The 25,344-nt window shown below is 39.8% G+C and overlaps 1 protein-coding gene across 1 annotated transcript in view; it reads left to right on the top strand.

The window, feature by feature from the left end:
• Positions 1–25,344, top strand: part of brinp2 (bone morphogenetic protein/retinoic acid inducible neural-specific 2) — a 128,970-nt gene that overhangs the window by 35,444 nt on the left and 68,182 nt on the right. Inside the window, exons 2-4 of the mRNA XM_061083590.1 lie at positions 8,175–8,365; positions 11,175–11,356; positions 23,560–23,665. Coding sequence (XP_060939573.1) covers positions 8,175–8,365; positions 11,175–11,356; positions 23,560–23,665 — 479 coding nt within the window. The remainder of the gene's footprint in view (positions 1–8,174; positions 8,366–11,174; positions 11,357–23,559; positions 23,666–25,344) is intronic.

Below are 25,344 nucleotides of genomic sequence, written 5' to 3' on the forward strand. Positions count from 1 at the left end.
AAGTTTCCGTTCTGCTCACTTTCACACCACAAACCTCTCATCATCGCTCAAAATGTGGAACAAATGGGTTTGTGGTGTTCTGTGGCGCAAAATGTAGAAGTGCACACAGCAAACTGAACTTGCAATTTTCTCTTCTTAGCCTTTCTCTCACCTTCTCTCTGACTTTTACTTTGGAACTTTTTTTTCTGTCCACCTGAAATCATAGCGATGACGGGACTCGATCACAATTGTTTTCTCAATTGTTCTATTAAACAATCAAAATAATAATAATTGTTATCATCAGTGCGGTTGGCACCAGTCTTGACTGTTGAATCCAATCTTATTCTCACCCAAATTGTAAAATACAGATGCTTCCTCAAACCCAATATGGCCTCCACAAGGATTTTTTTTCTGGCTGCTTCAGCCTTCCCATCCAAATGTATGATAGCAGATGAACTAAAACAAGATTAATCATGAACAGAGCTGAAAAAAAGATTTAAATCTGTCTGGCTATTTATGAACTGGTCTACATCATTTCTGATGCCAAGGTAGTGTTTTCCAAGAAAAAACAATTTCATTTTTCATGACCGAGTCGAAATGGTTTGAGCTGATGGCCATCGCGGAAACTCATTGTAACTCCTTTGTTTTTCTGTTAAGGAATGATAAGGATATCATTAAAAAATGTGGAATTACACCAAGTCCCTGCACTGGCTGCCTGTCTGCCTCAGAATTGATTTTAAAATCCTTTTATTGGTTTATAAAGCTCTTAATGGACCGGGTCCTTTTCTATTCATCAGGCTTGGTTTCCCCCTGTGAACCCTCCAGAAGCCTCAGGTCTTCTGCTAGTGGCCTTTTAATTTCATCCAAAGTCGGACCACAAACCCACAGTGAGGCATCTTTTCAATACTATGGTACATGTCTCTGGAGCAGCCTCCCTGAAGACCTGAGGGGGGCAGATGATGTTTTTAAAGCAAACTCAAGATCGGCCTCTTTTATCCGTCTTTTATTTTATTTGGCTTTGTATATTTTGTCATCTTATACTGCTTTGCTCTTTTATCATTTCATTCTATTTTTATGTTCTGGATTATTTTTTAATATCCTACTTTTAGTATTTTATCTTGCTCTTTTCGTTATCTTTGTATCTACCCGCCTACGGTGGTTCCCTACATGCGAATTAGAAATTCACGATATTTACATTTATTGTTGTTTTGCTCTGTGCATGTATGTGGGTGGAGGGTGGTGTTGTTTGTATTGCATCTGTTCTGTTATTCTACTTGTATACTTTTTATTCTGCGGAGCAAAAAATCAAGTTTGATCGATCTACTGATTGAATTTCCAATAGAGAAATAGAGTTCCATGCCTTACGTGGGCTGATAATCTGTGCCATGCCTAAACTCTCCAATCAGGATATCAGATCTAAAAACGTTCAATATTACAGCGGGTGGGTTTATAGTGGCGCTAGCCCAAAGCTGGAGTGCTCTCTCTTATATGCCTGCGGCTGAGGTAACATCGAGGTCAGCTGAATATCCGGTGTGTCAATATAAACACCAGTATAGAAGCAGAAGGGTTCCATGTTGTTCAGACAAAAAACAAGGTTTGAAAAAGAGTCAGCATTTAAAGAGCAGGGAGTGATAACAGGTGAAAACTGAGGAAGATGAAAAACGAGACACAGAAAAGTAAACCTCTGTTGGCTGTGGAAATGGAGAGGCCTGGTTGTACAGTAACTACTAACAAGAAGAATAAATGAATGCATGTGTTGGATAACTCAAGGAGAAGTGATGATGGAGATGTTTCCGGATGTTTGATTGAACAGACAGCTGCAGCACTGGGAGCATCAGGATACGGATATTAGACATCAAGGTCTGCTTCAACATTTTCAGTGCTTCTGAAGGCCTGAATTATTACTGCACTTTACGCTATTACCCACGCTGTCATCTAAAATAGTAAGACATTTTAAATATTGATGTTTTGCAAGAGCACCAGAAAACTAGACAAAGGGATACAACCATGCACGCCTTGTGAAACTGATTGTTATACTATCATGCTCATGCTGATTGTCAACATACTTATGACATGCCATGTTCATCTTTTGCATGTTAGCGTGTGATGAGAATGTACAGCTATGGCTCATGGGAAAATACATTCATTTTTTGTATTTCAGTCAAAAAGCAGAGTATTTAACACATGGAAATTTCGACACAATGAAGGTGCTGGGCGAAAAAGGGGATCATGTACCAAATTTTCTCGCAACTCCTACAGTTGTTTTAGAGACATTTCATTTCAAACCACAAACATTAAACTCACTGTAGTGCAGAGAGAAGAAAAGATATCATTAGACAGCAAGTGATTTACAGACATTGTCTTATAGCGGTGGAAATACAATGGCTAAAAACTAATGAATCTGTTGGAATATTCAGCAGCCAATTTTTTACCGGCCCAACTCACCAGGAACCTTAACAAAAGCTGTATGATTGATATTAATATATATATTATGTAGGAATATGTTGTGGTTGATGGTTTGCACTGTTGCCTCACAGCAAGAAGATTGCTGGCTTGAATCCCTGCTGGATGGATTCCCATGTGTAAATTGGTGCTGACATTCATGTTCCACTTTTTGCCTGGCTCATCCATCGGGTCATCATTGTGTTGAGTTTGCATTCTCTCCCCGTGTTTCTGTGGCTTCACTCTGGGTTCTCTCGCTTCCCCCCATAGTCCACAAACATGCAGGATGAATGTGAGTGTGAATGTGTTTATCACTTTATGTTGGAGACCTGTGCTTCATGCCAGACATCAGCTGGGATTGGCTCCAGACCTTCCACCCTCTTAGGACAAGCATTCACCTTCAGGTTCAGATAATACAACATGATAATAATATAATTAAACTATATCAATGATTGCACACACACACACACACAGGATTCCCTCTCCTGGAAGTGACCATGTGGATCTCTCAATCCCTCATAACATTCATATGTTATTTTCCAACATTCTGCCAGGAGGAATATCCAAGGGAAGCTTCTGAATGGGCAGGGCTTGATTCAGTTTTGCCCCCCTTCCAAAAAAAGAAATAAAAAACGGAGAGAACCCAAGCACGAGAGCTGGGGCACAATCAGCGCTGTGCTAAAATCTTTTAATTAACACCATCTATCATCATTAGCCGAACAGTCAGCCAACAGACTCAACGTTTTTTAGAGAGCGGAGCAAGGAGAAAAGTAAATGATGCACCGCTCTTCTTTTTGTTGCCTCCTTGACCGTGTTGCCGTCAGCTCTGCTTCCCTGTGCTCAGTCACTGTGGAGCAGCTCAAACAAACCCGCATCCGTCTAAATCACCCCCAGTTAATGTGTGCATCCACTGGCTGCTGTCCGGTGACTCGCTGGTCTAAATACGAAGCTAAAACTAATGCCTGCTGATGCGTGTGATAGCTGAAGACTAATTGTTATACTTTGCCGTTTTCAAATGAGATTGACCTTTGGGTTGGGATATTTGTCATGTAGCCACCGCTGGAATCGCAGCAGCTGCATTTGTCCTGAGCACTTATTTTTCTGCACAGACCAAAAACACTGCACACGCAGAATTCAGGCAGTGTCACAGACCTGCCATTAAGGGATTACAGACCATTACATTTTCTGTAAGAGAAGTAGGACAGTTAATAATGAAACATGGTGCTTTTATCACTTTAGTCTCTTAACAACAAATGGAGTAGGCGCGGAATGAGGGTTTGGAGCGGGGCTTTGCACTTGATTTTGTTTTACCAGTTACAGAGAATCAACATGGTCATGCATCTGTAATAAAACTATCACATTGCTTTAAATAAAATGTTTTTTCAATTAGTTACAGCTTAGCTGTTGTTAAAATTCACACTATTACGTTTGTATTGAAATACGCCAAGTGTTTATATCCTTGCCTGAGCAGATCAGACTTTGTCAGCACTTTACCTTTTCTCAAGTCATTGCTTAAAACATATTGTTATAGGAAAGTGTTTTAATGCTTGTTTTTAAATTAATGTATTCAGAATACTGCACATTGGATTGTTGTGATTACTTTTAATTTTAACACGGTGCAACTCAACAATGCCAAACCTTTCCGCCAAAAATGTCCTCATTAGCCCAGTCTGAGCAGGAGAAGCTTCACAGGGACAGCCTCATTCGGATCGTGACAGATTGCCTCAGATCATATTACTTTTTTTTTTCTCTTATTGTGTCCAGCCTTGGTAACGTAAGTAAGGGCAGTTTGAACAAATCAGCTAAGCATATGTCTGCAGCAATCATCTTGGAACATGCCCTGTGTACGGCATAAAGTAGAGAATTGTGTATTTGTGTTTTTAGTGCAGGAACAAAGCCCAGAACAACATAATAAACAAAGCATATGGGGAGCAAAATACTGTTTATATAGATATATACTGTAATATAAATAAATCAAGATAATACTGTTTATGTTGACATTTTCACTCGTCATTGTTTAATGGAACAGACAGCACTTCTGTTGTTTAGCTCTCATGGTTTTTTGTTATTATTTTGTCAGGATATGCATTATATAAAACGGGGCCATAAAATAAAATCAACCCTTTGAAATGACTGCATTATCTGCATCCTCCCAAATGTGAATCCGTGAGGAGTTAGCTTCAGGGAGGCTGCTGATCTGCATCAGTGTGTGGACAGCTTGCCAACATGGAGGGTTAGAACCAACAATGACCCTGCAAACTGAAGGAAGCCTACAACTGGATCGAAAGAGAGATAATCCACCAGTTTAGCACCATGTTTCAGGCCATAATGATACAAGAAATATATATTTAATTTCTCTCGGAAAGTGGTACATTCTCCACTACTTTTTATTTTCCTTGGCAATCGCAGCTGCACATGTGTTTCGTTCACCCTCACTGTGACCTGACACCCAAGCAGTGATAAGGGACCATCCTAAAGGACATGCTTCTCTACTCACTGCTTGTGGGCCATAAGCAGCCAAGGAGCCTGAGCTTGGCCATACCCAGGCTACACACTGAGGAGGAGCAAACAAATAGGTGTGAGAAAGCAACAGTTGCTCTCTCATATTTTTTTTTTTGCCTGCAGTCGTGCCGTGTACCCTCAGTCTACGCTCCCCTGAGTTGCCCTACTTTACTGAAAGAAGAATCTGGCCAAGGTGAATGATATCTTGTATTAATTGCACCGTGACTGTGGCCAGGCTGCAGACATTAATTGGGACAGTATGTGAGAATGAAGCATCTAATGATGCACTGCTTTGACCATATGCTCGGGGGTCCAATCCCTCTATGGAAAGCTTTGTCACGGTGCTAAATGGTTACAAATCTGAGCTCTCCGTTCAGGACTAATATGCATAACAGCGACTCAGTCCTATTACAGTACCTCGCTGCCGTATGAACATCCGAGTGACCTTATGCATATTCATTTTGTATTATTAAAGGAAGTAGCCTATTGTATGGGTTCCAGTATAGGCACAATGCTGTCAACGGCATAATTACACCATGATGTTGTATGTAATAGTAAACTATTGACCTCAGAAAGGCAGCCAGTAGGAAACGGAGACAGTGATACAGTGTATGCACCTCCCTCTGTGCATGTGTGTATGTGTGTGTTTGCGAGAGAGAGAGCAAGAGATAGAGTTAGAGCGCTCCCGGGGAAACAGAAGGACACTCCTGGTATTTTGTTTGGAGGAAATAATGTGCTAATAGTCAGTGCCTCTTGTTTTGCACCTAATTTATGCAGATGGGTCTGTACTTTTCTGCTGGTATTTGCATAATATTCACACACCTCTGGGTGCTGCTGTGTGAAGGAGTGAGGTGTTGAAATGATTATCAGGCGTTAGAAGTTTCCCCACTGTGTCACTTTCTTACGATGACCAGCGGAGGAGAAACAGTGTTTGTGCTACTGCCTGGCATTTGTCTGGACAGCTAAAGAACAGGGGTGTTTTGGAAATGTAGGAATCTAAATGTCGACCAGTCCCAAAGTCACTGTGACCAGGACCGGCCAGGTTACAGGGGCTCCTGAGAGGATGAGGCTGACATTAGTCTCTTTATTCCTTCCTCTTAGCAACATAGATGCATTTTTTATTATTCTGTTTATGTTGACATTTTCAATTGCATGGAGCAGACAGCACTTGTGTTATTAAGCTCTCATGTGTTTTGGTTACTATTTTGTCAGCATATGAATTAGAAAAAACGGGGTCATAAACTAAAATGAACCCTTTAAAATTACTGCATTATCTGCATCAGTGTGTGGACAGCTTGCCAACATGACCCTGAAAACAGGATGACTCCAAACACTCATATAAAATATATATTTTATATATAGCCTGTAAAAGCTGAAATGTATGGGCTTTCTCCTCTTTAGTAAGTTTTAGGAAATATAATATTTCAATATGAATCCTCATAACGAGCAGAATTTCTGAACAAATACACTGAATGACTAAAGGTACATTATAAATAACAATCAAGCAAAAGTCATATTTTTCTGAATTTTAATTGTTTATAATAAAATTATAAAATACACTATTCACAGATCTGTGTCATCTGATTCAACTTCAAAATTACTCCCTTCATTTGGTGAGTAATCATTATGATTTCTTGCTACTTTGGGTAAGCACGGAAATCGGCAAACAGAACATACGTTATTATTATCTTATGAAAACATGCACAGAGCAACGCTCACATTCCTTCAGAGCCATGTTTCTAGCCACCGGAGAAATGTAAATCCAGTATTCAATCTCCATTTTACTTGTTTTTTTAGTCTCTGTCAACGCCAATGCTTTTTTTTCCTGAAAAGAGCTGCCCTCTGTCACAAAGCATTTTAGTTAGGTTCAGGTTCAGTTAGGTTGAGCTGTCAAGCTAACTGATCCTCTTAAAGACATTTAAATGCTCTGCAGATCTGAGGGGAACTGCAGAGTCAGGTGATCATTCCCTGTGGGCTTGCCAGTGCGAGTCTTGCCTGTTCAATGCAGCTTTTGTAAGCCCTTAACCTGAGTCTAATTTAGAATTGAGATGATTGTATGAAATAGTGATGAACCATTTAAAGATCATAAGTGTTGAAACTAAATACTGGTAGAGAGACACCTGGTTAGATTTCGAAGAAACAACAATCAATCAATACAATATCATTTAGCCCATCTTAACAAATCAGTTTCTCCCATCAGGCTTCAAAAGGTGTGCCTCCTTTCTCCTTATACTTCAACAACAGTGAGGAAAGAATACCATGAAAACATATCAACAGGGGGATAAAAACATAATAACCTCAGAGAGAGCCACATGTGAGGGATCCCTCTCCCAGGTTGAACAGAATTACAGTTATGTTCATAATGTTCATAATGTTCAGGATCCACTGGCTGATAGTCAACAAACACGTTGGTCAGAATTGATCTTAGTACACTCTGCTTTGCTGTGGGAAAGACTCTGGACACTTACTGTTTGTAGATGATGAGATAATGGCATATTGAGGTTTACTCTCTACTAGGCTTCTTTACCTTATAGTCAATAATGGGCAACTGTAAGCTGGGACGCCGATATTCCTTCACATCTGTCGTGCTCGACATAGGTCTTACATTTCATTCATTCTGGTCTTCATGAGGTAACATGTCTTGAAATTAACTTGCTGAAACTTACAGACACCCTGCTTGTGCATTGGATAGCTGCAAGTTATTTTTAATTTTTTTAAATGCAACTAGCCATGTGAAGGGATCCTTTCTGTTTAGCTCGACTTGAAGTTAATCTATTTGTCTTTGTATCAAAAGTGGAGATTCCAAAGACAGAAGGTGTTGTTTAGACGGAGATAAACGCCGTAGTTTGCTTTTCTCATATCAACAACAGCAGGAGATTCTCTGCTCAGACACAACACAGAAATATGTGTGTATTGATTCCGTAAAGAGGGTCATGATTTCGTTAACAGCACATCAACAGTTATGTTGGCTATTTTCACCAAAAAGCTCTAGAATCTCGTTTTACCAGGCGGAAATCTTCATCGATGTCCTCTACCTGTATGGCTCCTCCTCTGTCAAGTGTCGGAAATGTCCTCTTTTTGGAAAAGTCAGTTCAGTTAGACTGTGATGTTCTAGTAGTACCTTTAACCTCCGTTTTATTCCTCAAAATGTACTCGGGTACCTTTCTCAGCCTCTGTTGTGTGTGTGCGTGTGTTTGTACCCTCTACGTCTCATAAGAGTGTTGAACCTTTGAATGTGTTCATCATTTCAGGGAGTTCAGCCACTGGAAGGTGAACAGCCTGGCCACGCAGAAGAGAGATTTCCTCAAAGCTCCGTTGCCCTTAGCGCCAGAGTTCCTGCGCAACCTCCGGCTACTGGGGCGAAGACCAACCCTGCAGCAAATCCACGAAAACCTCATCAAGAAGTATGGGACCCACTTCCTTGTTTCTGCTACCCTGGGAGGTAAGGAAGGACTGCAGGTGTCACCTTTATTCTCACGTTAGGAGGTATCGGGACATACCAAAAATAGAGCCTTGGAGGAGTTATAGTGTATGTTACAGAAGTGCTGGTGGAGGCACAGGATCTATTGCTGCTCTTTCCTTTCAAGTTACAACGAGAAAAAAAGCAACAATTGCAAAAAGACCATACATTACACCTCAAGCATTCAACCAAGGTTGCTTTCCTCAGAATTTTTCCTCTCATCTTTCCCTCTGATGAACGTTGTGTGCAGCGGCAAAAGACTCGCAAAGCAGAGATGAGATAAAATTGACCCATTTCTTAGTATGTGTCTCTCTCTTTATTGGATTTCTGATTACCCATGATCTCAGAGGAGAGAAGTATCGATTGTGTGCGCCTTGTGTTGCGTTCAAAGCGCCGGCGTCAGGATCCTGACCCACTGATTATCCTGGTCCTCACACAGCAGCACAGATACTGTACATGAGTTCTTATCTTTACAAATTTATAGAAGTGTAGCAAATTGATAGTGAGTCGGAGGAAGATTTACAAGCCAAGGGTACCTAGGCCAGTAAAACCCTATGATATACTCTGAATGTACATAATAGAAGGGGATAGGTTATTACAAGTGATATAATGGACTTTAATTGGAAAAAATACGACCTTTTGATACTGAAATTCCCTTGATACCTTCACCTAGCAGTGCTGTCAGATACTGGACCAGCAGTAACTAACAGCACCACCAATTTGGTTTCACTCCAAATCTAGTCTCTCCCTTAAATCTCTCTGATATTTTGTGTTTGCGTCCACTGACATGTGCATTTGTGCCACTTATCACTGAGTGTCTGAACTGGCGTATCAGCGTGGGACATAAAGCAGAGATTAATGCTTTGGAAGACTTATATTTAGACTCTATATGTAATTAACGGCCTCGAGTAAATGGGCTAAGCCAGTCTGCATACTGATTAGACTCTAGTTGAGAAAATGCCCACATCCCAGAGCTCAATTTTTGTCTTTTGTTCTACAGTTTTCATCTTAGTTTTTTTCTTTTACTCCTCCAGGGTTACATCGAACTGCTGTTTTTGCAAGTGTTAGCTGGGTTAAAATGACAAACTGTGACTTTCAAAAGTAAAATATACTTACCCAAAAATGGGAAGAATTATCTGGTGGTTCTGTTTATCAGCTTTTAGCTGGTTATACTTTTGCTTTTCTGAGGTGCTGTCACATGACGCACTTGATCACTGTGTCACCACTGTCTATATAAGACAGGGTATAACAGGTACATTCTGATTTCACACTCAAGCATTACACTTTGGGATTGACACTATAACAATGACCATGGCAAAAGGTCAATATTGTGCAAAATACTGTATTGTAATAAGACGGCCATTCTGGAACATCCTGGTTTAAATCCCTGCTTATGTGGCTCTTTGACTCATCTGTGATTCCTTGAATGGCTTTAAAGCATTGGTGTCTTTGCCCTTACTGTCATTATAATATATTACATTACATATCATTGAGCTGATGCTTTTATCCAAAGTACCTTCTAATAAGTGCATTCAAACACAAAGGTACAAACCCAACACAGCAAAAATCATAAGTACATAAGCTTTAAAAAAGCCAACTACAATGTGTCACATGTAAGAGCAATATATTTAAGTGCACTTACTATTAGCCCATCAACTTCTTAGCCAAGTTGTAGTTGGAAAAGATGTGTTTTTGCCTGCGGCGGAAGCTAGTTGCTAAATAATAAAATGGATATTTTTCCTACACCTATGGAAAAAATTGAACTTTTCCCATGTGTTTGAGAAGAGTGCATGTTCGCTACTGCAGAGGAGGGAGTTCAGGAGTTCAGCACTTCCACCAAATACACAGAGCTCTGACCTTTCAGAAGGTTTGAAAGATCACCAACCATTTAGCTAACAGCTAGTGACTGGCAATGATCAGCAACACTTCCTGGGACCACAATGTACTCATTGTTCATTTAAATCAGTGTAGGCCTGTCTGTTAGAAGTTTTGATTACATGTAAAAGGAAAAATTCTTCCTAGACTCAGTCGCAGTGTCTGTGGGAGCTGCCTTAAGAAGAAAATGTGGTCTGCTGTGTGTTTGTTTTAGGTTAATTGGCTTTAGTGTTAATGGTTTTATTATTGTCTGATGAAAGGGAGTGAAGCAAAGGAAAGTGTTTTATCGCCTGCACAGCAGACAAGCAAACCAGTGAGAAAGTGACAGCCCACCAAACAAGTGTCAAATTAAAAAGTAGAATCTACTTTCAGTTCTTCTGAGAATAAAATCAGCCTGTTCATCTGACAGGGTGAAATATTATAATGAAAGTAGTTTGACTAGACTGATCCACACTGGATATAAACCTGCCACCGGGTGCCCATTTTATTTTTGCACTTTTCTACAGGAAACAACAACAACCTCCTCAGAGCGAGTTACCCTCATACTGACAATGGGAAGTTTGGATGAAGATATGGATTTTGCAATTACACAGTCGATACCTCTTCTGCTGTTTTTTTGGCCTTTTCTTTAGCAGGAAATCAGCCAATTTAATGACACTGTTCCACCAACAAGACCCCCCCCCGACACTTTAATGTGCAAGGGCACCGTCACTGCATCCTGGGCTTTGCGCCAAGCAAGACTATTGTGACTGGTTTAAAGAATTACAAAAAACCTAATGGGTGCAGCCACTGTGGAGACATGTCTGGCTATTATAGGGAATTGCCTTTGCCTCTGTGATCAGGTTCTGTAAACTGTAACAGAAATAGAGAGATTCAGTGGAAGAAAGACTGACTAAAATTATTGATTGATCCACAGGGGAGGAATCCTTGACCATTTTCCTGGACAAGCAGAAGCTGAACAAGAAGTCAGAAGGCAGCAGCAACAGTTCAGTGGTGTCCCTGGAGCTGCTGCATCAGTTGGCGGCGTCCTACTTCACAGATCGAGAGAGCACCCTGAGGCGCCTGCACCATCTCCAGATCGCCACCTCTGCCATCAAGGTACTGTACACACGCACACAGCCAGTGGCGGAGATTACTCGCAGTGTATAGATGCGTATTCTTTGCTTTCAAGCAGCCCCGAAAAAAAATGTCTGTTTCACTATACGGCACGAAAACACTCTGTTTGTTTGCAGTTTGAAGACTTGTGTTTGCCGTTCTGCACATTCACAAACAACCACCCATCAAGCTCGACGCGCAAACATTAACCCTCCTCTAAAACTGTCCCTCTGGGATATCTTCCTCTGTGCTGCAACTATGACAAATAGGTTGGCTTTTTGTCAACTTATGCACACAAACAATCCTTTTCAAAGATTATTTCCAAGGTGCATCATTGCTCAACAGCCGGGGGAGAGACGAAAGAGAGCGCACAAGGACGTGACATTTTTCAATTCTTTTTAAAGCGGAAGGCTGGATTAAAAGCTTCCGCAGAAGTGAGAGGCTCCATAGCATGGCAAATGTCTCAATGGGAACCAAATCTTTCATTCTTACCCTTCTCTACTGGATTCCATCTGGAATGGGTTACAGGCCCTGTGTGTGCTTCCCTCTAGGATAGTGTGCGTCACATTAGACTTAAAAACATCTGGAAATCCTTGTCATCTTTCTTTGAAATAAAGCTGTTGGATACCAGAAAGAAGTTTCTCTGTTTTATAAGATTAAGTATTATGGACACATTGAGAAAAACAATGATGTGACTTTGATGAGAATAATGTCGTTAATAAAGTCATCATTTTATTAGAAAAAGGAATTTTAGGCTACCTACATTTCACAGAGGTTATATCGAAAGATGATCTTGATGCCTGCCTCAAAATTAAGAAATATTGAGCATCTTGTTAAGTTATACTCATCAGCACCACATTATCACAAGTGCTTTTAATACATTTTCTTGGAATATAATATTACTTTATTATTGTAATAGAACAAATTAATTCTCAATTAAGACTTTATTCTCATAATATTAAGACTTTAATGTTGTGGTATTACGACTTTATTCATAATTGCAACTTTATTCTCAATTACAACTTTGTTTGTACAAATTCTAGTATCTCGGAATTTTTTTTCTTCAACATGGCCCTTAGATTTTGTCGTAGTCACTAGAAATGCTTTAACACCATTTCATGTCACATAAACAGGTCCTTTCCTTTGTTTTATCTACCTGCCTACCCAACACTCAACTACCCTTGAAGTGGTGTATCGTCATTTACCCAAAAATTCACCAACAGGCGTTAACTGGCTCTTTTCACCATTAATTGCAAATGGCACTTTTGTTAAAAATCCACTCAGAGAACAGAGAAAAAATAGATCCTATTATCTCTTCAGCCTGGCCCTGAAACCCCCAATCCCCCCCCACACACACACACACCCTGACGACTGCAAGCAAAACATAACCAAGCGATACATTATTCACATCAGAACAGATCTGTTGGCTCTCGAGCGAGGACAGCAGGTGTGTGGGTGGATGGGCCTTGCTTTCGTGCTTCAACCTAAATAGCAAATTTGGTTTAAATGAGCCATTGCGAGGTGTAAACTTGGAAAGAAGGTGGCTTATTTCAAAGTGGCTGTGCAGCGCAGAACGCAGAGGAGAGCGGAGGTCAACTCTTCATTTTCAGTGAGACGCTGAATGAGTTCTACACGAGAAACACGTCCTCCACTCAGTGCATCCTCCTTTTACCATAAGAGAAAAGTTTGATTACCATGAGAACATGGAAGTGAATTTTAATGCCTAATAAAAAAAAGCAAATGTTTGCTGCAGAACATGTAGCTACAGGGACTGTAAATGAAAAGTTCAGCAAGTCAAGCTTTGCTGCAGTCTTAAAAAGAAAGAAGAGAGACGGAGAGCGATGCATGTTTTTATTGAAAAGCTTTGTCTCAGCAATACACAACTTTAATATGTGGGCAAAAATAATGAACAAGAATTGTCTTGACCATTGAAGTATACGAATGCGGCATCTCAGCCGTAATACATTATCTGCTGAGCCTGAATGAGTTGATAATTGTGTCTGTGGGGGGAGGCTAATGAGCGACTGGTGCCCTAAAACAATTTGCATGCATGAACCAAGATCTTTTTTTCCATTTTAGTTAATCTGTTTTCAGTCAGTCCAGTGATATCCTGCTAAGTGGACTTTGTACAAATACAACGGCTTGTCTGTTAAACAGCATGTCCTCAGTAAAATACTAACATCAAGTCTCTGACAGTTTGTCAGACCATGCTGTTTGTTTTAAGTGGCGCTTTGTAAGATAAAGACAAATTTCATATAATATTAAAGGTATTTTAGTAGAATTCCAAAGTTGCTTATTTTGATAGAGGGAGTAATTTCCAGAACAGGGGAAATTTGATTAATCCTTAAAAGTGTTTTAATCGTGTGATGAGAGGAACCATTACAAACCAGGTTAATTCCAAATTGGGTTCGTACCTTCAAGGGCCCCCAGGGTTCACTGTTTGTACTTAGTTGTCTTATTAATTCACTGCACATTCTTTTAGGAATTTGCACCACATCAATACCATATCACTTAACATGGGTCCAGCATTATTACTGAACCATGTGGCCCTATTTCGTAGACAGGTCACACGTTAAATCTAGTCATTGGATCTGGTTAAAGAGCAGTTCAGGTATGTAAGTCAGTACATGATACTGATGACAGATTCTGACCACGCGTGTCTTTAGTCTAAAATATTTGAACGTGAGGATAAGCACCTTCACCCTGTAGGTTTGCATGAAGTGTAAATTTGTTCCAGATAATGAAGGGGAACAGGGTTAGAAGAGAAAAGAGAGCGAGAGTAGAGTTTTCGAAGTGAGCAATCAAAAGTGGAAAACATCAACCACTGTTGTCTCAAAGTTCAACTAGAAGGCAGTGTTGAGCAGCAGCCCATGTTCAAATTCCGAGAAACTCCATACCCCATATCCGTTGATTTTGCTCAGAGAGGAATATACATCATGTGCGTAAAATGATGTTTATTTGAATTTCCTCAAGCTAACTGTCAGATCCAGAAAAGATTTGCCAATGTCTGGGTTTCTAACTAATAGAACAGAATTTTGAAAACCAATCAATCGATAAGGATATGCAAGTAGGCATAGGTGTTTGTTAACATCTATTCATTCCACGTGAGCATCTGACATTTATTAATACTTAATGTATACGTACCATCCATGCAGGATAAATACATGCAACCAGACATAAAATTGTTGCCCCCAATTTCTAGTCTCCTGAGTTTCAGTTCTTAATTTGGCTCAGTTTAGTTTACTTGTCACTTTACTTTTCCTCGACTCGCTACTGTCAGTTGGTGTTATTCAGACTCAGCAGCTAAAGGACACACCGATGACTTTCCCAAACTTTTCTAAAGCGTAGAAAGTCCTCCTGTCCACCCACCCCACACACTTCTAGCGGCTTTTGCGATGGGAAAAGCTTCAGTAAAAGTGACATCAAAATACAGAGAGCCAGATGCAGCAGCATAATATTAAGAGGAGAGACGATGCTGCCACAGAGGTATCGCACACCAGTGGAGAAAGTTGAAAAAAACGTCTGAAATGAAGAGAACCATGAAGAAGAGTGCATGCATGGAATTCAACTTGTGTGACTTTTGGTTTATGTAATGTTTCCAATTGGGCTCAGCTCTGTTAAAGGACAATTCAAAACTTCTCTTAATTATTTCTTACTTACCGCACGCATCCTCTCATCCTGAGACCTCAAATAGAATTCAGACGTGACACTTCTGATAAATGTCAAGCATTTCAAGCTTTTAGGCCTTGAAATCAAAGTTTCAATATCAGCATTTTACTACAAGAGTTGGAGTCATAAACACACAAAAAGGTGGAGGTTGGAGTAATATAACATAAGGTAAATATATATATACATATATATATTTTTTCGTTTTCCTCCATACTTGTCTCACTTGTTTGAAGACGAACGGTTGTCACAAACCTTCCTGTTTACCAATTTAAACCAAAACATTCTGAGAACAAACATTCTCAAAATAAAACTCTCTCGGATCACGAACCAATTTAGGTAAATCGGTTTGAGAAAAAATTTTACTATCTGCATTCACCGTGACGAAGCACAATAATCAGCACAAATGGAAGGGTCCTGACCCGTTTTAGGTAATGAAAGCTGTATTTACCTTCCTTCCAAAGCATCCTTTTTGAGCTGCTACATTGAATATATCCAAAAGTGGCTGTCCTAAAAGTAAATGAAACGTTTGGCGGTTTGCCACTGAATCCTGGAGCTGCTGCCTCGATCATACTCTGTATGATTCTCTAAGCTTAGAGACAGAGGGACTCCCAAAGATAAATCCTTTAGTCAATATAAAGACGGCACATTTAAATTATTCAGAAAAACATTCATTTAATTTAGTTGCACCTTGTCTCTCTGAAGTATATAGCACTTTGCAATATTCCCTAAATCTCTCATTTATTGACTAAAGCCCCATCCAGATGGGATTTAATGTATTACTCCAGGGAAGGTGCTGGTCAGTGATTTTAATCTTCTCCTGAGCACGTACAATATGTAATTGTTCACCTCACACCACAATACAGATTATAGCCGCAAATATACTCGCCATTTACTTGTTGGTCCTCTTATAGTTTAAATCCTTTGATAGTCTCATTTTATATTAGCCTTTATTTGTTCATGTTTTGAGGATTTGGTGCCATTAAAAGTATGTTGAATTGGCCTTTAGCAGATCCTGTATGCAGTCTGACTAAGATGTAGAAAAAATGTTAACTGGTACAGAAGAAAAAATTTAATTTGTGCAAGAAAAGTTCAAGGTGTATTTTTTCTTTAGGTCATTTCTAAATGGATTAATGGACATTTTTTCAGGCTTAACATTGGACATAATAATAACATTGTAGAACATTTCTGTTTAATTACATCACTTTGTGTTTCATGTCTAGGTGAGAAATATAATACTCAAAGCAAATTCTCCTTCTACAAAATCATTACCTCAAATTCAACTCTCTGCTGCATCCCTATTTTTCATATAGGCTATTTCCTGCTGAATATTGATGTCTATTATAGATTACATCCTGTGATTTCACGACGGTAAGAATGACATCCAAATTATTTAATCTCCCACCTCTACCTGAAATTTGAATCACATCCAAATGGAGTTTCAGGATCCACTATTAAATAATACTATACTATCAGAAAAGTACTTATTTATTGATTTATCAAATTGTAAATGTATTTGCCAGCTCTAGACTGGAAAGTAATATCTTTAGTTCATACATGTTGTTATTGTATACCTCATTTGGTAAGCACTTTTTCTCTTATCTTTGACGATTGTAAATGCATCCCCAAAAATAATTTATCTACACTATTGACTTAAATAAATTCATGCGATTCAAATTGGAGTTGTTGCCTAAAATCCTTACTCAGCATTAAGATAGATTAAAAGGCAATAGTGGCAGTCGACATTTAAAGCCTTGATTGTTGGCAGAGCCTGTACAGAGCGCCAAGATTAATATAGGTACAGGTACTGAGTGTCTGACCAAACTTCAGACATTCAATTTCCCAGGATCCTATTGCTCTTATATTCAAGCTTTATTAATATTCTCAAGAAATTTCTCTTTGCTTGCAAGTTTTTCAGGTTCATCTGCTGCATCATTGGAACAAACGTTTCCAGGGTTAAATGTCTTTTTTCTCAGACTGCTCAATACAAGTCGATAATGTGGCTGTAAGGTTGTTCATTGGTTTTGAATTTGCACAGAGAGCTGCAAGTATCCTTTCATGGACAATTTACCTTATTGCAACTGTCAGTTCAGTGACTTGACACATGATCCAATCAAAACTAAAGGTGTTTTATTCCATACTTGAAATTAATATTGCTCATTTTGTCAGATATATAGAAAACTATAAATTTCAATATTCTCTTGTGTTTTATTCCTCTCTCCTATTCAACCATTTTCTTCTGCCTTTTTAACCAGCTGTGACTCCGAGCAAACCACAACCTCTGGCTTCTCCCGAGGGACCCCAGGGCATTTCTAAACCCCATGAAATATACACCATAATCCCAGTTAGCAGGTTTACCCCAGGGTCTTCCTATTTGGGACATGCCAAGAGAACCTACAAACAAAGTAGTTAGTGGACATCCCATTTAGGACTTCAGGACCCATTCTAGGGATGTCATCATATGAAGTTTTGGTGCCAGGATTATTGTCAGAGGCAATGTCACAGTTTCACGGCTTTAACGAGCAATATGTAGCTAACAATATAGCTAATGAACTTAATTTTTTTATATTATTGTCAATTATACTATTCTACTACCTCTCAGTATAGGTTAATTAAACTCTTAGCTAAATTTATATGGGTTGAGAGAGAGAGAGGAGAGAGGGGTGGAGAGTGGAGGAGTGGAGAGTGTGTGTGTCAGAAGGTCAGCCACTCCTTCGGGGATGGTCAGAAACTGAAAGTAAACAAGGATTTCTCCTCCAACTGTGAACTCCTCCGATGGAGTTTTTGGGCCAGCATTGGTGGAAATAAGGCTGTTACATCAGTTCCCTCTTCAAAACACACAAACAAGCACATTGCACACACACACAAAGCGTTTGACTCATGAGAGAAGTTTTAATCGCACGGCGCACACACACAAATAACGTGACTCACGAGAGGCAGGACACCATAGTTAGATATCGTAGTTTTTACAATTCTTTATGAAATTGGGTAATCTTAAAATCTGGTTATCCCAACATCCCTGACTAATTCTGTCTGTTCAGGATCTTGGATTTGTTTAATCTTTACATTCACCCCTGTGGTGCACCCCGACTCTCGCCAACTGACAGCTGGAATTGGTTCGAAACCCCTATACCCTCAGAGGATAAGCGGTATAGATAATGAATGGATGCATGCACTATTTGTTTAGTGCACAAGATTAGTGCATGAATATTCACTCTTATATGCAGTTATACATTAATAAGATAGATAGATAGATTACTTTATTCATCCCCGAAGGGAAATTAAGTCGTCATAGCAGCCGGTATATTTGAATACAATAAAATACAATACAATAGAATAAAATAAAAAATATTGAGGTAGAAAGAATAAAAACAGAAACACAAGATAAATAGGTAGATAAGGTGCAGTGGCAAGATGATGGTAATAGTACTGATGATATGATGGTAATGTTATTGTTAGACAGTATATAAAAATAACATTCAAATAATAATTATAATAAAATAATCAAAAGACTGTAGGTCCTTAAATGAACTTGTTCACTTGTCCATGATGAGTACAGCTATCGAGATGACAGGCAGGTAAACAGACCCCCTTTAAAAACAGCAAACACCCAGAGATTTTGCACCTCCGCCCACACAAACACACATTTACCAGCACACACAGACAACAAACACACATCTCCTCCCACTTGGCGAGCAGATCCTTTGCCTGTTTTTGCTAAATGAGGATATCAGGTATGCATGCCACCTGCCGCGCCGTGTTCTGCCAGATCAACTCATCACCCAGGAGGAAGAGACACTGAGTGGGATGTACTTGACCTGTGTCCATGTACGCCTCTGGGCTCTGTGTCGCTGTAGCGCCGAGTAGGAGGTGGGAGCAAAATACATCATCTTTATCTCCAGCAATGGAGCGGAGGGCCCTCAGTCACACGTCTACTTTAGTCTACAGTTTTCTCACAGACAAATAAAGACCTTCTCTAACATCTGTGTGAAATCTGTTCGGTTGGAAACGAGAGCGGAACTGGCTCAGTGTGACGCAGAGGAAGGGAAAGTATTTTTACCGCAGCACTGTGGTCGCCAAGAGCCAGAATCAGCAGGGACACCGCACAGAGACACTTTGCTCCGCTATAATTCCTTTTGCAGTTGTTCAAATGACCATAAAAGAACTGCTGTGCAATGAATGTGGTGATTTTGGGGACTTTGGAAGTCTGGGGCCTGCATGGTTATCTGGCTTTACCCATAAAACATTGTTTTTGTTGTGCTTTGGGGCCCAATCATATCCAGTTTTCAAATCCACTTAAACAGAAAAAATAAATACTTAAAATCGTCATAAGAATGTAAATAGCATGACAGAATAATTGTAAAGCTGAAATAGAAAAAGTCTTGTATCACTTTAACCAGTTTTTAAAATAAATGAAATTGTTCCTTTCATTTATTTTATCACATTTTATATTTTATTTCATTTTAGTATGTGATATTATTTAGTCAGCAGCTAAATATTAAGAGGGTCATGTTGTGGTCAGAGGCTGAACCCTTTCATTGGTCTTTCTGTGAGATTTCAACCAGGTAGTGAAATACTGTCTGTGGCAGATTACAAACATCGCACATCTATGCACTGAGCTAATTTGCAACGTGCTCCCTCTGAAATGCCCTGATCATTAAGTCTGACCCTACTATAACAGACTAAATTTAATTTGAGCGAAATTGATCTCAGTGTAAAACAAGGGACATTTCTGTGCCTGAAATGCGTTGGAAAACTGTGCAAACAAAAAGGGGAAAGTGCACAGTCTATTTCCAAAAATCCTTGAGCCAATCTAAGCCACGCTTTGGTGTAGCCAAGCTACTTCGGTGGTGTAAGATGGCGAACAAATTGCCCAGCGAGCTTCAAACTATACAAGCCAGATGGATGATGGCTGTGTCTCATATCAAGACCCATTACAGACAAAAACACCATCATTTCCAAATGGGAATCCTCACATTTACCAAAATGGTCGAAATTGCAGAAAAATATCACACTTTCCTCAACTGGAAAGTCCAGCTTTCAAAGACATATGGAATATCCAGTATGCATAACGCTGACACCTTCCAACACTTGTTCCTCCCTTGGTCTCTTTACAATTCATGCTGTGTAAAAAAGGCCTATGGTTTCCAAATTAAACATTAGGTAGTTCTTCAAAATGGTGGAGTGGTCAACATGACATTTCACTGAGCCTCAGTGTTTTTTTCAGTAAAGTAGATGTACTGTATTCATTATGACCGTCTACGTATGTATATAAGTACTCAGTCATGTTCTATCAGTTAGATTTGTCTTTAAGAACTGAGAACCTTGGGATTTTCTTCCGTTGTCAATCCATAAACATCAATGAGATGCAACAGTTTCCTCTTTCATTATTCAAGCAGAGATTATCTGTGACCACATCTGTGTCTTAAACAACAACCCAAATCACTAATCCTCCTTCGATCCTTGCCTTCATCGCTCTCTAATCTGTAAGTCCATCTTTGGGAGATGATATTCGAGAGATGCTCGAGATGCGTATCTTCCATATAGCCTTGAAGGTAACTTATGTTCTTTTGATAATAGATGCGATGTCAATGCAAGACTAAGTGTGAAGATGCGAGGAGGAACGAGGCTGTTTTAATGACGGCAAATTCACACAGGCTGCTTTATTTGTGGAATAGAGTGATTTCGCTAGAGAATTGCTTTGCCGGAGGCCACATCCATCTCCTAGTGCTAATTGTCTTATCTTGAACACTCATTCCAAATAATTAACTATTTGTTGTAACCTTGCTTTTTTTTCATTTGTGTCTTTAGTCGTCTTTGTTCTCTGTTCAGTCTTGTTTTGTCTTAGATAATGTTGTTTCCCCCTTTGTCCTTTGTCTCCTTAAACACTTGACCTTTCACTCTCATCCTCTGCCCCCACAATCTGCAGCTCTTAGGAGCTATAAAGCAAAGCTTCAACCACAGCATAATACTTAGGGTATTCAAAATACATCATACTTTCCATGACATGCATGGTATCTCAGCAGCGCCATTATCCAGGTCAGATGGTTGTGCCACAATTAATATTTCATTGACCCGTGAGAGTAGAAATTTCAGGGGTATTCTCTCCAGTTTAGAGTAAAACCCAGTTTTCTTGTAACTTACTGAGTCAGGAGAAACATTTTCTTGAAGGACTATCTGTGAGAGCCTCAGCCCATTCTCCGTAGTTTCTCTGGCCGGGCCACTGGTCAGAACTCTGAATAAGCCTTTGTGAGAACAAAGCAGGAGATTATCCAGCGGATTCACAGCCCGAGAGTGGGTGAGCTGATGATGCTACCAACATTTGACTGCCACACAAATTAAAAAAACAAAAAGAATACAAATATCTCTGGATGAAAAAGTGGTACCATACCCCTGGATAAGACAGACAAAGAAGTCAAGAGAGCTTTTGGGGCCGACGCTGGTGTCGATGTGCTGGAAACGTCTTAAAAAGGCTGTTAGTTGTTCAATTCCCATTGATAAACATATAGGTTCTGTCCTCTTTGAAAGACGTGTTGATGGGAATGGCAAAAGATGTTAATAAAATGTATTAGAATTAATTTAAAGATATCAAGTAGCTGCTGTGTCTGATTTCTGTTCAGCCTCCAGAACACTTTCATTAAAAAACGAAAAATCTAGTCGTGTGATTTGGGACATAGAAGGAATTTGACTTAATTTTGATCCGTTCTTTTTTCTTTGAGTTGTAGTGGAGATAAATTATATTGTAATGTGAAAGCATGATGATAGAACAGGGATGGTGTTGGTTGTGGGGCTTACACAGTTTCGAAAATATGTCATCTGGTGATTGACAGTTTCTTTTTTCTTTCTGAAAGTCTGAGTTTGGACACCTAACTTCTGGGTTTTTTTTGTTTTAACCTTAGAATGTCTTACCTTGTGTGTCTTTTGTTTGTGCCACTTCCTGTTCTTGTCAGGTTTTCCGTTTCAGTGATTGTCAGCCCCGCCCTCATGCGTTTCACCTGTGTTCAATTATCTCTACCTCCCGGGTGTATTTTGTCTGTGTGCTCCACAGTCGTCTTCATAAATTTGTTCCCTGCTGCTTCCTCATGTGTCGGTTTATTTATTTATTTGTTGAAGTTTTATTTTTGCCTGTTTTGTTTTGTTTTGTTGAGTTTGAGTTTTACTTCTCCCAAGTTTATTTGTGCCTCTTTGTCTGCTGACCACCAACAGAGACTTTAAGCCTGTCGATTTTGTCTGACGTCTGACTAGTGTGAGCTACAGAGGCTGACAGCAGATTTGTTTGTGTGCAGATTTTGAAAAGTGGTTACGAGGCTAATCCTTCCAAACGGAGTGATGGCATCAGCAGGTTCTATCGGTGTCTAAAAATGACTTCAATTGATGTTGGGATGAAAATGCCCTCTCGTGGTTGATTAGATGTGGCTTGGTGACCTTGTGACAAATTTGTGTGGGGAGGATGTGAGGGGGGATTTAGCAAAAAAATTGGATTTCAACATTATTCCATAAATTTTACAATCTGGTTATCAAACCATGATGTTGAACCTCGAAGCCTTAACCATCTGATTTGGTTTTAATGGATTTGGCCATAAGCAACAGACAGCTGTACAACATGGATGATTATCATTAAGACTTAACCGATGCTGTCAAAGTGATTGTAATCTTTTTATGGGAACATTGACAGAATATAATCCCCTGTAACTGCAGCCTCCCTCAGCTCTACAGAACTTTACAGAACATTTTCAGAGCACGTTTTAACTGTGAAGCCCACGATCTTACAGCTTTTTCCCAGTGTCACTTTCATAATGGTGATTTTGGATGTCAGAGAAGAAGCTCTTAAAACCTACTGTACACTTACTAGGAGGAAACAGCAGTGAGTGAGATTAGCCGGTGAACAAAGTGACACTTTTAGCAGTGAAACATTCCAGATATATTCCCCTCAGGATTTGGAGCTAAAGGAGAATAAATGCTGGACTTAAATTAAATTACACTATATCATTGTAAAAGGTGACTATACATAAGTTGTGTTCCCAGGTTATTTCCCTCTATGGTCAATACAAACCAAATGAAATATGGCGTTACATTTGCTGTCTTCTCTATTTGTGATCAGACGAAATAATTCATCATGCAGTAGAAAATCCATGTAGCATTCTTCAGGGAAAAGCGATGTCTTTGTCCTGCTAAACAACTGATGCATCCACCACTCAAGATTATTTCTCATGCACATTTAAAAGCGCTCGTCGTCTCTACTACAGCACAGAACTGCTAAAAGGCTTTCGACTCAATGCAATTTTCCCCCTTTTGTCCGTACTTTGGCTGCGTCACAGATTATTGCATCTTTCAGAGACACCTGCACTTTTTCTCGTCTCTCTCGCTTCTTTTCACCATCGTCCATGAGACAGCGGGCCCATTTCAGGCAGCTGTGGGTGAAGGAATGCAGTCCGAGGACATCAGTGGGCATTCTCTACTAATATGGCATTGTAAAAAAAAAGTGTATACACTGTATACCTGAATATAGTGAATAAGTATGTCCTTCCTCTGTTTCCCAGGTAACTGAGACAAGGACGGGCCCTCTCGGCTGCAGTAACTACGACAGCTTGGATTCAGTTAGCTCTGTGTTGGTACACAGCCCAGAAAACAAGATCCACCTAAAGGGTAAGGCTGGATAACACAAACAAAAACACACACACACACACACACACACACACACACACACACACACACACACACACACACACACACACACACACACACACACACACACACACACACACACACACACACACACACACGTATATTCATCTTAAATGAATGCAGACCCACACTCACAAACACACAGCCTCGAAGAAAAGTCACAGCCTCGAAGAAAAAGTCCACTGAGAAGGTTTTTCACTCCCACACACACACACTACCACCATCTCCATCCACCACACAGCCACACACACAAGCCGCTCACCTCCTGGGTGTAGAAGCTGGGTAGGATGACCCTTTATTTTACGCTGCAGTAGTTTATATGTCTGTTCTGCCTGACTGGCCCTCACTCTCCTGGGGAATCTTTTATCTTACCAGGCTGTAGATGGACCGTGTCTCGCCACAGTGACCCCAACCAAACCCCTCCTACCACACCTGGAACACTCAGTGCACAAGTAAAGCTCAAATGGTAAAACTTGGACAAGCCTTGTTGCTTGATACTACTTGCAGTATATCGGTAGAATAAGAGAGAAAGGGACGAACTATGAACAAGAATCTACAGAATTACTCTTGTCTATTGTTACTTGGTCACAAACAAGCCACTTTTACAAAATAAGAAAATTATCTCCATGCTAATGTCTAACTTGGGTGGAGGCAGAGTGGGGTGACCTCGTTTTGAGGCTAATTCTTATTTTGTATGCAGTCGGAAATTAAACTGGTTAAATGAGCCACTTAAGGAGACTTAAATCGCTGAAGGGGAAACATTTTCAAGATGACAGTGTTTCTCCTTGGAAGAAGAGGTAACCATGTTTTGTCTGTGTGAAGGCTAAAGTATCTCAAGCTGCTTTCAGACATGCAGAATGTGTTTGAGCGGGCAACCCCGATGCGTTGTGCAAGTGTGAAACAAAATATCAGGAGAAAGTCTGGACCCGATTCTGTGGAGATCCTCTTCAGGCTTCAGTAATGATCTGTGACGAGTTTTAAGTCAATAGTAGCTGATGTAGTCCTGCAGGGGCAACCTACTCTGCATACACGCGTCATAATAAAGTTACTCAAATTCCATTAGGTGGAGTCATTTAAATGCAACATTCTTTTACTCACACTTGAGTCGATTTGTAGAGGAAAACATTTCTTCTACTCTTCATTACAAGAGGATACACTTGTTGAGCTATCCATTATTTACCCATTTATACACACATACTGTAATCACACTGTGGTCACAGCCAGAATGACTCTGTTTCGTGAGGTTACTGGCTTAAAGAGATAAACTACAATGGGAGATTTCAGACAAGGCGGGAGATGGGCTTTCTCGGGTAAAAATGTGGGGGTATTAGAGGAGTATAAAGCTTGTTTAATTACACTCTGAACACAGACACACATACACACACCAGGTATATATATATATAAAAAATTCAGCAATAAATAATTTAAAAAATGTGGGGAATCTCTCATTACAAAGTTTGTCAACATCAGAATTCTCCAGTCAATCAATCATAGGGTTTTGTCTTTTTCTTTGGATTCTGCTCTTTCAGCAAGGTGGCAGACAGTCTGATGAACAATAAAACGATTTAAAGAGCATAAATAAAGGACAAGAATATCAAATTACCATTATTCTCTGTGGCTACCTGGCTCTGTCTTGATAT

The sequence above is a fragment of the Limanda limanda genome, chromosome 13, assembly GCF_963576545.1.
Source record: "Limanda limanda chromosome 13, fLimLim1.1, whole genome shotgun sequence".
Lineage (NCBI taxonomy): Eukaryota > Metazoa > Chordata > Actinopteri > Pleuronectiformes > Pleuronectidae > Limanda > Limanda limanda.